Source organism: Alosa pseudoharengus, unplaced genomic scaffold, assembly GCF_046254945.1.
Source record: "Alosa pseudoharengus isolate Yale_2024_CS ecotype anadromous, Long Island Sound unplaced genomic scaffold, YU_APseudo_1.1 YU_APseudo_1.1_scf_21, whole genome shotgun sequence".
NCBI classification, from domain to species: Eukaryota; Metazoa; Chordata; class Actinopteri; order Clupeiformes; family Clupeidae; genus Alosa; species Alosa pseudoharengus.
Window position 1 is genome coordinate 15,761,933 of NW_027468674.1, and position 14,207 is coordinate 15,776,139.

At 40.3% G+C, this 14,207-nt stretch overlaps 1 protein-coding gene across 2 annotated transcripts; it reads right to left on the bottom strand.

Annotated features, from left to right (window-relative positions):
• Nucleotides 1–1,270: 1,270 nt before the first annotated feature.
• On the bottom strand, nucleotides 1,271–12,684 carry LOC143137710 (serine protease 33-like). 2 transcript variants are annotated; one of them, XM_076298001.1, is made up of 4 exons: nucleotides 12,602–12,684; nucleotides 9,947–9,967; nucleotides 9,639–9,798; nucleotides 1,271–2,815 (listed from the first exon to the last, which is right to left on the bottom strand). In XM_076298001.1, exons 1-4 carry the CDS (start codon nucleotides 12,654–12,656, stop codon nucleotides 2,800–2,802), a joined length of 252 nt encoding a protein of 83 aa, XP_076154116.1. In that variant the 5' UTR covers nucleotides 12,657–12,684; the 3' UTR covers nucleotides 1,271–2,799. The 2 variants fall into 2 exon arrangements, with proteins under 2 accessions (XP_076154116.1, XP_076154115.1); XM_076298000.1 differs by having other exon boundaries at nucleotides 1,271–7,442.
• Between the last annotated feature and the right edge of the window lie 1,523 nt (nucleotides 12,685–14,207).

The window sequence follows — 14,207 nt, forward strand, 5'->3', positions numbered from 1 at the left end:
ACAGCAGACCGTACCGACCACAAAGGTGTAAAGCAGTCCCCTGTACAGTTAGCCGTTCCAGAGTAATCCCGTTTTGAATTTGCAGTAAATTTCAATATACATGGATGTCTCCACATTTTTACACTGTGTTTAAATTGTTCCACATTATTTCATAACGGGCCAAATACAAAATAAATATTACAAATGTCGCCTTGATATCGGTAAATCAGAGGACAGCTGACTAAGAGCTTGTGAAAGTAGCCTTAATGATCACAAAATGCTAAGCATGCATCTAGGCTATTTGAGTTTCTTAAAGCCGAGCTGTGCTTAAATTGTTCAATACATGATTTCATAACAGGCCAAATATAAAATAAATGTTAAATATAGCCTAGATATCTGTAAATATTAGATGATCAGATGATTTACAGTTATATGTAATATGTCATGTTTCATGTTTTTGTAATGTTTCATACAGTGATGCAGGTCTACAGCAGTGAATAGGCTAAATACAACTTTGATCACTTTTATTGCCTACTACTGTACAGTTAACTTTGGCCTTGGTGCCCTGACATGTGGCCTTTGTGCCCCCCACCAAATATGCCCAACTGAAGGCCAAGTGGCCTTGCCCCCAGAATGGTGAAATTCCAAGCCTGGCTTGCGCACTTGAGAAACACTGATCTAGAGTCAGTAGGCTCATTCGGGACTGTGCCTGACTTTATACGTCAACGAGATCTGCCGGTGTCAGGAGCCAGAAAAGACAGCAGACTTCCCCGGACACACCGGCTGCAGTCTACCTGACGTGACTCACGTGATGCGAAATAACGCAGAATTTTGTTTGCATTGTATTGCAATGTTTGCATTGAATGCAGTTTAAGTTTCCTTCCTTTTCATTATTAAAATGAACATAATCTGACTAAATAAATGACTATGATGGGTTTTTTTTAATAAACCATGTTGGCATACATTTGACAGGTCGTCATTGTAGCACACACAATCAACATGAAGTGTTTTCTGTGCATGAGTCATCAGTCTATCCTACAGCATAAAGCAAACATATCAAAAAGTTCTTTACCACTGCTACAGAAGATTCAGCGAATCAGAGATGTGTTGATGTCATGAGGGTGGGTTCTAGTTTTTGCAGTTTGTGGTGAGCAACTGCAGACTGAATGCAGGTGCTATACTCATATATAGAATGTGAAGAATGCTATTGAAATTGTCTCCTTAATCCCAAATGGAGACACAGTTGATCGAGTAGATTCCAGTGTAGTTAAGAGCAGGTAAAACTTGAGGCTGGCTTGCGAAAGAATAGTTCTTTATTCTGGATGTAACAACAGAGTTCTAGTAACCCTGTTGTACGCACAGCACAGCACAGTGTTGCAAGGTGAAACCAAGGTAATGAACTGAAGCAAATATCTGGGAAACTCCTGGATAATTATAATACCAGAATATACATTCACGTCTGGGGTCAAATTGGAGGGGGGGGAAACAGGCAGTGATATAGCCTTATTCAATTAAGATGTCTTGTGGGGGAACAATTAGTTAGGTACACCATTTGCTATTGTAAGGTGACAACATTCTGTCTGCTTACAATAAACATCCTGTCCCCGCAGTTTCTGTAGTATTAAACAAATAACCAAAAGAATGATATACAGAAAACCACTAAAATCTAACAATCCCCCCGTCTGATCATAAATCAACTACATATATGATCACAATAAAGGCAAATACAAACAAATAAAAATCATCAAACAATTTAAAATAACACTTAAGATTGTTAACAATCAAACATTTCCTGTAGTGTAGTGGTCAAGAAAAACTAAAAATGTTTCTTAGATCGTAAACAATCAAATCGTTCCTATAGTGTAGTGGTCAAGAAAATCTCTCTCAAAATCTCTCTAAAAATGTTTATAATCGCCAAACGATAAAACAACTCAAACAAGGCTTAGATTGTTATCAATCAAACCTTTCCTTTAGTGTAGTGGTAAAGTAAATCAGAATCTCAAATGTAAGAAGTTACAAAAATACCAAAAATATTTCTATATTGTAGAGTCTTTTACAATTAGGATGCCAAGTTCCTGAACTCATTGGTAGGCGCGAAAAACCTATTTGTAAAACAACCTCTGATTTTACCAATTGCAGAGGGAAAAAACAAATGAGGTAAAAATTCACCTACTACCCTGCAAATTGCAGCAGCACTTGCATTCCACAAGCCAGAGGGGCAACTTGCATCCTTTCTACTCATATTTTACTGAGTTTTCAGTTATCAACTTAATGTCAATCAGGTAACTGATATTCAAATCCTGAAAATTGTATAAATGGACAGAGTAGGAACAAAGGTTGCCATTAAAATCTGAATGATTCCCAATAAACAACATTCTTGTGTCAGAATTTCACATGTGCTACCCTTATCCGCCAGTATAATGTCCAGAGCCATATTGTTCTGTAAGGCTACTTTGTGAATGGCATATAATCCTTCATTAATTGCGGATAGGGCTTCTATAGCATCATTGGCAATCTTGTCCATAACAGAAGGTAACTCTGTATTCGTTAAGAAATGTTGGGTCGGAGCGGCATAACAACTCCCTTCCCTGTTTGAGGGCAAACATGGGTATGCATGTTTCCCGCAAACAAATATAGTCCCATTCATGCCCATCTTGACATCCAACATCTGGTTGTGGTCTGGCAGTGGGAGGACGTCTGATATGAAAGCCATCATTGTCAGGATCACGGTTGTCATCCACTCTGTGCATCCTGGGGTCACTCCCATGTCGTTATGATCACTGCTGGTGTCGTCATCAAACGGCTGTTTGGGGGTTGTGGTCACGGACAGTAGTTTCTGAAATGACAAACAAAAAAGAGCGGCAGTATACTAATGCTCACAGAAAATTGGAAAAAAAACATGCAAATTAAGTTGAAAACAAGAATCTATCAAATTATAAAAGGGTCATATCATTTCATCAAATAGCCTAAGGTTCAGCATCATGTAATTTCTAGGACAGGACTCAAGGTTTAGCCATGGTCGTCTGAGACTGCATCAGTTACTAACAACGTGTGGAATGGCCCTTCCCAATGAGCTTCAAAGACTACTCTGAGTGGGTCGTTAATCATCGCCCAATGGCCAGGTAGGGAGTGTCCCCCGTCAAGATGCTTGTGACACTCCATTGTCAACTGATGGCCTGCTGTTTTGAATGTTTCAGCCAATTCAGAACAATATGCACTCAAAGCATCTGATCCCAAATGTACAATCGCAGTACACAAAACAAGTGCAGACATAGGTTTTCCAGTCACGACTTCAAGCGGGCCAAGCCCTGTCTCTTTGTTGTTGGTAGGACTCACACTGCACACGACCGGTGGCAATGGCACAAACCAAGGAAAACCTTCCTGTTGGCCTTTATCATAACTTTCCTTCAAAAAATGATTAATTCTCTCAACTCCTGTAAAGGATTGTGGGTGATGAAAACCATGGGACGACCATTGGGTGCCCAGCACCCTGCCAACCTCTGCACAAACAGCTGCAGTAAAACCCAGGCTATCCATTTTAGGCAGCGTCTGACATGCTTGCCCAATCCACATTTTAGCAGGCTCAACAGAAGTGGTCACATGTTGTATCTTGTTAAAGATAATTTCCTCGCCTTCAACATCACAAACAGATTGGATGTGGTTTGTAACCGGCAGAATTTGTTCATTTAAACAAGTTGGCATCGGCTCAGATCTCGCACATTGGGCACTCCTTATTTCATCCTGAGCCTTGTCCACCTTTAGCGACTTCTCCTTCTCTGCTAAAGCAGATATTTCAGCCTTAAGCTCAGACAATTCTCTCTTGAGCGCATCAACCCTTTCTGCCGCCTCCTTCTTCTCGGCAGCCTCGCGCCTAAGCATGGCTTGATTCAAAATGACTAAAGACAATGGCAGCTTATTTCTATCGGATAGACGTTGCATTTTCCCCCATGCTCGCTGCAAATCGGACATAGGCCACAGATTATCATCATCATTCACAATGCCATATTTCATTTCAATCCTATTCTTGGTCTCCTCCATCCTGAGATGACCGTTCAAAAAATCTCTCACCGTTGTAACTATTTCATCTTCGCTAACTTGGGGCGGTGCCATCCCACCTTTCTCAGTTGTAGGGATCTGGCTGGCACAGGCCCTGTTCCTTTTACTGAACATTGTGTTAGTTATGTTAGATGTTAAAAGGAAAAGCTAGATATCCAACAAGATGTTACTGGTAGGCTACTTGAGATGTTAACATTAAAACAAATTGTGTTACCCAACTTGTGACGCGTATAACATAAATGACATTTCACACTTCAAACTGAGCTGCATTCTCGGCCAGTCTGAAAACTGCGCTTGATTCCCTCTGGCAATTCAAAACGCTGTGCCCTGATCATTAATCTCCTGTCTGATTAGCGCTGTAAAGCGCACGCAGGTTGCAGCCCAGCGAGAAATATTATCCGGCACATGAAAGACTCCGCCAAAAACACTATGTGGATACAACAGTAACTACAAAACTCTATCATAGAATGAACATTCCTAATTGTTGAGTTATATGTTCTCATTAATCATAAAAATGTATATTATGAAATGTTGCTTATTATTATTTTGTATTTTATATTATGCTACTGCCTGTTGTATGCCAAAATGTGCAAGAGTTCGTTGTGCGCATGTGTGAACAAATGGGACTTTTATTTTGACTTGAGTTAAGTGAATGTAAGAACTTCTTACTGTGAATGTGTTACCGCTCCCTCGGGTACTGATGTTATGCCAGTGCTATGAGATGTAGGCTAAACCAACAAATAAATAATATAAAGAAGATATACTTGAATTGTTCTTTAATGGATGGATGACAACAATATATTGAACATCATGGCGGATAGAAATGAAACCTTAACAGGTTATGGGCCCAGGCGCGCCAATGCTACAGGAGGAAGATGGCAGAGGCTAGTCTTAGACGGAGACGAAAATAACTATGAACTATGGGAAGTAAAATTTCTTGGTCATCTGAGAATAATGGGTTTAAAAGAAACAATACTGTCTACCGGGGATATAGACAAGGAAAAGAATGAGGAGTGCTACGCAGAACTAATCCAGTTTCTTGACGATAAAAGCCTGTCGCTGGTAATGCGAGAGGCGACTGATGACGGCAGGAAAGCTCTGCAAATACTTCGAAGTCACTACGCCAGTCAGGGTAAGCCTAGAATTATCGCCCTATACACTGAACTGACTTTGTTAAAGAAGGAGTGTGACGAGACGATAACAGACTACATTATCCGAGCCGAGAAAGCGACTTCCCTAAGAAACACAAAAGAAGTAATAAGTGATGGACTGATAATAGCTATGATTCTAAAGGGACTGCCAGATTCCTACAAACCTTTCGCTATCCATACTACACAGAGTAGTGAAGAATTGACTTTCACCCAGTTCAAAAGCAAACTAAGAAGCTATGAAGAGACAGAAAAATGTGATGATAAACACAAATCTGACAATGTGATGAAAGTGCACATAGCATCCATGACCTGCTACAGATGTGGAAACCGCGGTCATATAGCCCGCGATTGCCGCCAAAAAGGCGTACCTAAGTGGTGCAGCTACCATAAAAGTTCAACACACACTGACGAGACATGCCGCAGGAGAAAGGACGGGCACAAAGATGAAGCAAAGCAGGCTGCAGAAAAACAAGAGGAGAAAGTACAAACATTTGTGTTCAAAGTCAGCCAAACATTTCTACCAGACAATATCAGGAGAAATGGACTAATGGTAGACTGCGGAGCAACATCCCACATCTTAACGGAGAAGAACGATTTCACGAAATTTGATGAGAGTTTCGACCCAAAGTCACACTACATGGAGCTGGCGGATGGAGCCAGGATGAACAACGTAGCATTAAAGCGGGGTGACGCAGAGGTGTTGCTGCTGGACGTGGAAGGGAAATGTGTCAGGATCACTCTAAAGAAGGCCTTGTTCATACCATCATACCCACAGAGCATAATCTCCGTTCAGGCTGCTACAACAGATGGGGCCAAGGTGATCTTCCAGGAAGGACAGAATGAACTGATAAGCAAGGATGGAGCTGTGTTCCGCATAGAAGAGCATGAGAGACTGTACTATCTGAAAACGGTAAATAACAACAAACAATGTGTTGATGCATCAGTTACTGATATGATGTCCAGGGACAAAGTGAGTCTAACTTGTGATGTTAAAACATGGCATGAGATCATGGGACATTGTAATGTTAGTGATGTGTTGAAGTTACCTGAAGTGGTAGAGGGTATGGAAATCACAGGTAATACCAAACTAGACTGTAATGTTTGTACTGAGGGAAAGTTCATCAACAGCAGAAATAGCGACACAAAAGCTGGTGAGGCCCTAGAGTTGGTACACACTGACTTAGCAGGTCCCATTGAACCAACTTCTCAAGATGGCTATAAGTACGCAATTTAATTCACAGATGATTTTTCAGGGGCAGTATCTGTTTACTTCCTTAAGAACAAGAGTGACACTACTCTAGCGACAGAGAAGTTCCTTGCAGACAGTGCACCATACGGTAGAGTCAAATGCATAAGATCAGACAATGGCACAGAATACACAGGCAATGCATTTCAGTCACTTTTACGAGAAAAGGGTATAAGACATGACACATCATCTCCGTACTCTCCTCATCAAAATGGTACAGCTGAGAGACAATGGCGAACCATCTTTGAAATGGGAAGGTGTCTGTTAATTGAGAAGGGATTACCAAAAGTTCTGTGGCCTTATGCTGTTCAAACTGCAACTCACATCCGAAACAGATGCTATAATGACAGAATTAAGAATACTCCATACTTCATGTTGACAGGAAGAAAGCCAAACCTTTCTAAAATGTGGGTTTTTGGATCAGAATGCTATGCGTACAAACACAATCATAAGAAATTGGACCCTAGATGTGAGAAGGGAATATTTGTGGGATATAGTAAAAATAGCCCAGCTTATCTGGTATACAATCCACAGACAGGAAAGGTGTCAAAACATAGATTGGTGAAATTCATTAGGAAGAGCAGTGCAGAACAACAGACACAAACCGATGAAGATGATTTAGAAATCCAAGGTTACAGAGACAGGACACATAATAGTGAGAACAGTGATGATGCTCCACAAAGTGAGGAAAGCACAGAGAACCAGGTCCTAGATGGAAACATGGAGAGTATTGATACAGATAATACAGAGGTGTCAGAACATGATGGAACTGTGGAAAAAGTAGACAGAGAAGACAACAAAAACAGTACAGGTCCAACAGCCACGGCTAGTCAAAAACATTACCACTCGAAAAGAGAAGAGAGCCCCAAAGTACTTACAAGATTACCTGACATACTCCAAAGGTGATGTAACCAATGTGAGTGTTGATTATTGTTACAGGGCAGTGTGTGGAGTCCCCCAAACCTATAGAGAGGCCCTTATGTCACCTGAGGCTCCCGGATGGGAACATGCTATGAAGGAAGAGATGGACTCACTTAAAGAAAATGACACATTTGAATTGACAACTCTACCAGAAGGCAGAAAGACAGTAGGGGGAAGATGGGTATATGCCCTTAAAGAAAGAAACAGGAAAAATCTTCAAGGCTAGGTATGTTGCAAAGGGATACAACCAAACTGAAGGCATAGACTACCATGAGACATTTGCTCCTACAGCAAATCTCACCTCAGTACGGGCATTAATGCAAATAGCCGCTCAGAACAACTTCTTGGTTCATCAGATGGACGTAAAAACAGCATATTTACATGCTCCAATAGAGGAAGACATATACTTAGAACAACCAGAGGGTTTTGAAGAGACATCTGACACAGGAAACAAGTTAGTATGCAAGTTGAGGAAATCTCTGTATGGCTTAAAACAGTCTGGAAGAAACTGGTACGAACTTTTAAATGATCGTTTGGAACAAAACAACTTTGAGAGAAATCAGTCTGATCACTGTGTGTATAGAAAGCAGATTGAAAATGAGACAATCATAGTGATCATCTGGGTAGATGATTTGATAATTGCAGCAAGCAGTGAGGATCAGCTCAACAGCTTTAAAGAAATAATGAAGTCCAAATTTAACATGAAGGATCTAGGGAAAATATCTTATTTTTTGGGGATTCAGTTTGAGCAAAAAGAGGGAGAAATTAAAATGAATCAGAAAAGGTACATTCTCAAAATGCTTGAAAGGTTTGGAATGTCAAACTGTAAACCAAAAGCTACCCCATGTGAGTTAAAAGTGGAGTGTAATAGAAATGAGGAAGAAAACAATAATGAGATTGAGAACCCCAAAGAATACCGTGAACTTGTTGGATGCTTGATCTATGCAATGACCTGTACCAGACCAGACATTAGCTGGATAGTTAGTAAACTGTCACAAACCCTTGCAAAGCCTAAAACACATGGCTTAGTAGCTGCTAAACATGTTCTGAGATACCTAAAAGGTACGGCTGACTATGAGCTGTGTTTCAAGAAAACAGACAAGACTTTAAGTCTAATAGCATTCAGTGATTCTGACTGGGCATCTTCTGTAGAAGATAGGCATAGCACTTCAGGATACTGTTTCAGCCTGACAGAACAAGGCCCTGCTATTTCATGGAAGTCTAAGAAACAGCCGACAGTGGCACTGTCAACCTGCGAAGCTGAATACAGTGGTCTAGCAAACACTACTCAGGAAAGCATGTACCTGACTCAACTGCTAAATGGCATGGACAGTAGTGTTTACACTTGCACCACGATGTATGGTGATAATCAGGGGGCCATTGCACGGAGTAGAAATCCAGTGAATAGATCAAGATCTAAGCACATTGATGTGAAATATCACTTTATCCGTGATGCTGTCAGTGAGGGAAGAATACATATTGTGTACTGCCCAACAGAAGACATGGTGGCAGACATTTTGACAAAATCTATATCAAAAATTAAAATTCTAAAGTTCAAAGGTTTTCTGTTTGGGAACTAAATATTGGTGATGACATTGTACATGGCTTAAGATGATGAGAACAAGTGGGGGTGTTGAGTTATATGTTCTTAGCCTGGGTGCCATTCCGAACTTAGTCCCGCCCAGTGAACCAGCCCACATTTCCACCAGTTTTGAATGGAACAAAGGATGCGTCATCAACAGAGGGTGTTGCATGCATAAACAAGAGTTAATGATATGCATACTGGAGATAATGATTTGACAGTGGTCCCATGGTAGCAACAAGACTTTTTGCTAATTTACTTGTTTTGTTTACTCATGGCAATGATTGACTCATGCTTTAAGCGTGCTTCTCTCTGAATGGTAGAATGTCACGCCCGCTCCGGTTCATAGGAAAAATAAACTATTGTTTGTTGCAGCTCCGTACCAAACCAGAGCTTGAGTTATTTTGCTAGTGGCTAGTGCAGCCAGGTGGCTACAGGGCTATGCTATTAGACTGTTTGCACCTCTTAACAGACTCAATGTGTCATTAATGTCATTCTTAGCTGTGGAACATGGAGTAATGTGTGAAAAAGATTTTAAAATAACTATCTATTACAAGTGCTGTGCAACATGAACAGAATCCCAGTCTCAGAACAGAATCCCTGTCTCAGAACAGAATTATACCTAGCATTTCAGTCATTAGAATTAAATCTAGCATTTTAGTTTGTGTTTCTACTCCTTGAAGTCACACACTAGGACGCTCACCTGAGAAAGCAGTGTGCAGCAGTAATCACCCAGTCCTTGGCGATGAGGGACCCCCCACAGGAGTGGTCACCGTGGTGTAGGCTGACCTGCCATGGCCATGCTCCCGCCCGAGCGTCCTGCCCACCCCCTATGCGGGTGTTGAGGGGAGCTTGCCCACAAACTGAGGGAGGGGGGAGAGAGAGAGGAGAGGGGGGTTGTCTGAAAAATGGACCACTGATCTTATAGTCTGAGAAAGTCATGTCAACTCCATCCAGATTGAAAAGTCTGTGGGTCCATCAAACAGACAGGCAGTGACTTAGGCATCTTACCGTCTAACTGCGCTGACACAGCTGAAAGAGAGAAATTCAGAGCATTAAACAATGGTGTCAAGAGATGTTCACAGACAGGTAACATTATTAAGGTGAAACAGCCTTAAGGCAGGTTTCAGGCAAACTGGCTAAACACACTCAAAATGACAATCTGGTCTGCAGTTAAATGTTTTCATGGTCTGTTGTACAGCTAATGTGACTGTAGGGTAAGGGTACACTCAAGACTCTTTTCTTCTGTGATTTCTCATCAGTGAAATTATTTTACTTCTGCTCTTTGTTCTAGCGATAATTTTGGTATCTTTATGAAGCATCTAAAGACTGATCAGATTACCTACTATTTAACGAATTAGTTTGTTTTTATTATTCTGTTAAATTGCATTTATTTATTTAGGCTGTATGACTTTAGTTTAAACTGTTAACTTTAATGTCTAGTGTTTATTGATGCCATTGTAAATCGCTTTGGACAAACGCATTCGCTAAAAAATCATAAACATAAACAATTTGATGTATATAAATTTGACTATAGTTGTACGTGGAACATGGCACTTGTGATCGTGGTGTTGGTAAAGGCTATACCCACACCCACACTCTGCCTCCGGACTTGTGCCTATGGCCAAACCAAAGTCGTGGGCATATATTTTACCAACCCACTCACTCACGCCATATTGCATAAAATTGCTTAAGCCATAGAATGGATGAACGGAGTATTTTCACCTTCTTCTCTGATGTTACATACATAGAAGGTATGCAGCTGTCAGAAAATATGCTTAGATGCTATTTTACAAGCCCATTTTATTTTATTTAAAACAACCCATCATGCTTCTGTGGCACCCACCAGGGTTGTGCACAATTCAAATTGCAATTCTGCTTCCTGTTTGCTACCTCAATTGAAATGCAAGTGAAATTCAAGAATTAAATTGGAATTTAAGAGCCAAGATTCAAATCAATTCTGGAATTTTGCACAAGCCTGGCACCCACATGAATAATTAAGAGAGCTGTAAGCTGATTGGCTGCCTTGCACAAGGCTCCAGTAACTTCTTCCTGAATCTCCAACTTGAAGGGGTAATGTAACATGTGGAGGGTGATCAGAGGGATGGTTTATGTCACAGTCTTCATTTGCGTCAGTCTGTCTTTGTTCTTTGTTTTTGTCAAAGTCCGAGATTTGCACATGAAGGAGGAAACAACCTTGTTTCTGGTTCACATTAGCTTTGTGCCCATGCACTGAACTCTCCTTATTCAACAAAGCTGTGGTAAAAACAGTTTTCCACTCTATGCCATCTTTAAGTGAAAAATGGCTACACAATGGAATCCAATAGAGCAAGCACATGTGTCAAAGTAAACCTTACAGTATGTTTGTATGTATGTATGCATACCTATATGCATGTATGTATGTATGTAAGTTTTTGCTATTGGTGGGCTCAGAAATGTTAACACATTATGTATATGACAACATAAGAACTGCAAGTGGAACGGCAGAAACTGAAATCCACAGAAACAGAAAGTGAAACTAAAACTATACATCCCACACATGCTCAACATTAATATAGATATGCATAGAAAAAAAACATTTGACACCTTTTCAAAATACTATTCGCATTCTGCATCAGCAATATTGTCAGTGAATTTTAGGTTTAGCAGTACATACAGGCATGCTATACCAAAAATTAACCAAACCGTGACTTCACAAATGTGATTTTTGTTTACGATTAAATGTCATAGACATATGATATTCAGCACATCCCACTGTGTTGATTCAAAACAGTGGAGCTGGCATCCTGTGGGCCCTAACTTCCCTGAGGACTGGTTTTGCCTGTTTCACCATTGATTTCTCGGCAGGCAATAACATGGTCAGCAGATCAGAATTGCCTACGTGGGGGAGGGGTGTTGACATGTGAGACTTCTTTAAGTCAGTCTAAATAAAGACATGTGTGTTATGTTCCTTTCCTTTCCAACTCCTGCAGTACATAGAAGGCTCAGTATGTCATAAGTTGGAAAACCACCTGAATATCCTGGCACCCACATTTGTTTACATACACATTCACATCGCCTCTCCCTACCCTCCCACTGATATCCATGCTGGCTGGATTATAATATTGGTGATGTTTCTATTTAGCCAAGTCTCGGTAAACACATAAACACAGCAATCTCTTGCGCAGTGAAGTCTGATGTGGTCCATTTTCCAGTGAGAGCTGGCATTCCGTTTGGAACGGCTGGCTTACTGAAGTTAATTTCCAGTCTTTACTCTACATTTGCCCTGCAGTGCAATTGTTCAGTTTTATGTTTATAATACCACATCAACTACACTACAAACATAATTGAATCATGATTAATCACAGTAAACATGCGTATTCTATTTAGTCAGTTTTTAAATTGTGTGATTGCCGACTCTTTATGTAACATTGGACGCCCTCAGCATATTGGCAATTCAATTTCAACTTACGTTGTTCTAGGGCCGGGTGCATCTTACACAAAGTAAATACACTAAGATGAATATGTTTTGATTATAATGCTTATAATGCACAACTTAAATATTTCTTACACATATTCTTACATATGTCAATACACAGTCACTGTGTATATATTGCTCACAATAGTAATGACAGTAACAACATCTGTCCTCACACATAAACACAAAAACTGAGGTGCAGTTCTTACCTTGAGCCTCGAAGAATAAAACCAGGGCCACACCCACAACTCTCCACACACTCATTTTGCTGCTCTCTGTCTGGGGTCTGGGATTGTGAGTGTGTGTGTTTTTTTTTTATTTCTGTCATCGTTCTACGTATCAGGTGTCTGTGTACAGTAATCAAACTTTATCTGTCCCAGTTCCACACTCACCTACCAGTCAACTTCACCTCATTAACCAGCCAGAGATGATTACAGTCAGGCCTATACTAATCACAGATTATCACATGTCAGTTGTTTAAATAAAACACTATTCATATAAATAATATGAATATACATCATTCAAACTGTAGGTTTATATAATGTCACGTCACACAATGGAAGTGAAAGTGAAAGGGTTCTTCCGTGGCCCATGTCACACCTCTCCATAGTTCCACAAAAATCGGCCCAGTTGATTCATAATCCTGCTAACAAAGCAATCAACAAACTGACTATTCTGAAGTCTTGTTTGTTTGTTTTTTTGGAGTGAGGATAGTGTGTGGATATCAACTCTCCTGATTATGTCCTACTTTTCTTACTAACAGTAAAAAGTAAGTGTAAGAACATCTATCTTCACTTTCAGAATATGAGACAAACACAGTGAGTGACCAGCCTTGGAGAACACACACACACACACACACACACACACGAGGTGCAGTTCTTAGCTTGAGCCCTCAGTGTGAGTGTGTGTGTGTGTTTTATTTCTATTATCTTCTTACTGATCAGGGTCAGGACCTGGATTCCTGAAACCTTCTTAATGCTATACTTATTTCATGAGTTATACCTTAAGATCTACCTTAAAGGAGAATTTCTGAGTTTTTTCACATAGATCTCTGTTTCTCAAGGTCACAGAGTACTGTCGGTACGAAATGAAAAAAGAAAATCGGTGCCACCTAGCTCGAATTGCTGCTGCCAGCAGCAAGGCAGCTACAGTCCTATTGGGGGCATTTTTAAAATCATGCCTGAGTTATTGTTGTTAGTATAGGCTACTTTTTTACAACGTGAAATAGACCAAAAACTCAGAAAGTCATTGCACTGATTTGCATAATTATGACAAAAAAGTTATTTGTATAAATATGCTTATTTTTTAGTGTTAGTCCTCCCTCTTGTGGCTGATTACAGAATGACATAAAAATGCAACATTGGGAACTGCTATATAAGTTCAATACTGTCTGGCTGTCTCTCTCAAGGGTCAAGGTTGTCTTTATTGTCCCATCGAGGGAAACTTGATTTGTAGCAGGGGGCTCTCTCTATCTTTGAATTTACTGGTGTTTACACTCTCCTTTTGTCTTCTTTGTGTGTTTCTCATTTTGAATGAAATGTTATACTTACATTTAGTGTGAATTGTGAAGTTGAATTGATATTTGCTCTACAAATTTGCTCTTACAGATTCTTTAGGAAAATGCCAATCTTGTCCTACATGGGCGTGTTCCTGGCTGTACTGTCCAGGTCTGTGCATACTTCATATCAGTCAGAAATGAAACTGATCTCGACTGCATGTACCAAGAAGCATCATCATGCCATGACCTACTGTACCTAGATAAAGTAAATGGTTTTCCTTCCAGGTAACTGAAACCACACCTGAATAGGCACCATA

What these genes read in the sequence shown, in the direction of transcription:
- LOC143137710 (XM_076298000.1), bottom strand. Translation starts at nt 12,656, where the DNA reads ATGAGTGTGTGGAGAGTTGTGGGTGTGGCCCTGGTTTTATTCTTCGAG. An exon ending in TGTGTCAGCGCAGTTAGACG is followed by an intron (nt 9,799 to 9,946) that starts GTAAGATGCCTA and finishes CCCCTCCCTCAG; the next exon opens with TTTGTGGGCAAGCTCCCCTC. An exon ending in GCTGCACACTGCTTTCTCAG is followed by an intron (nt 7,443 to 9,638) that starts GTGAGCGTCCTA and finishes CTTCCTTCATAG; the next exon opens with CATGTTCCCATCCGGGAGCC.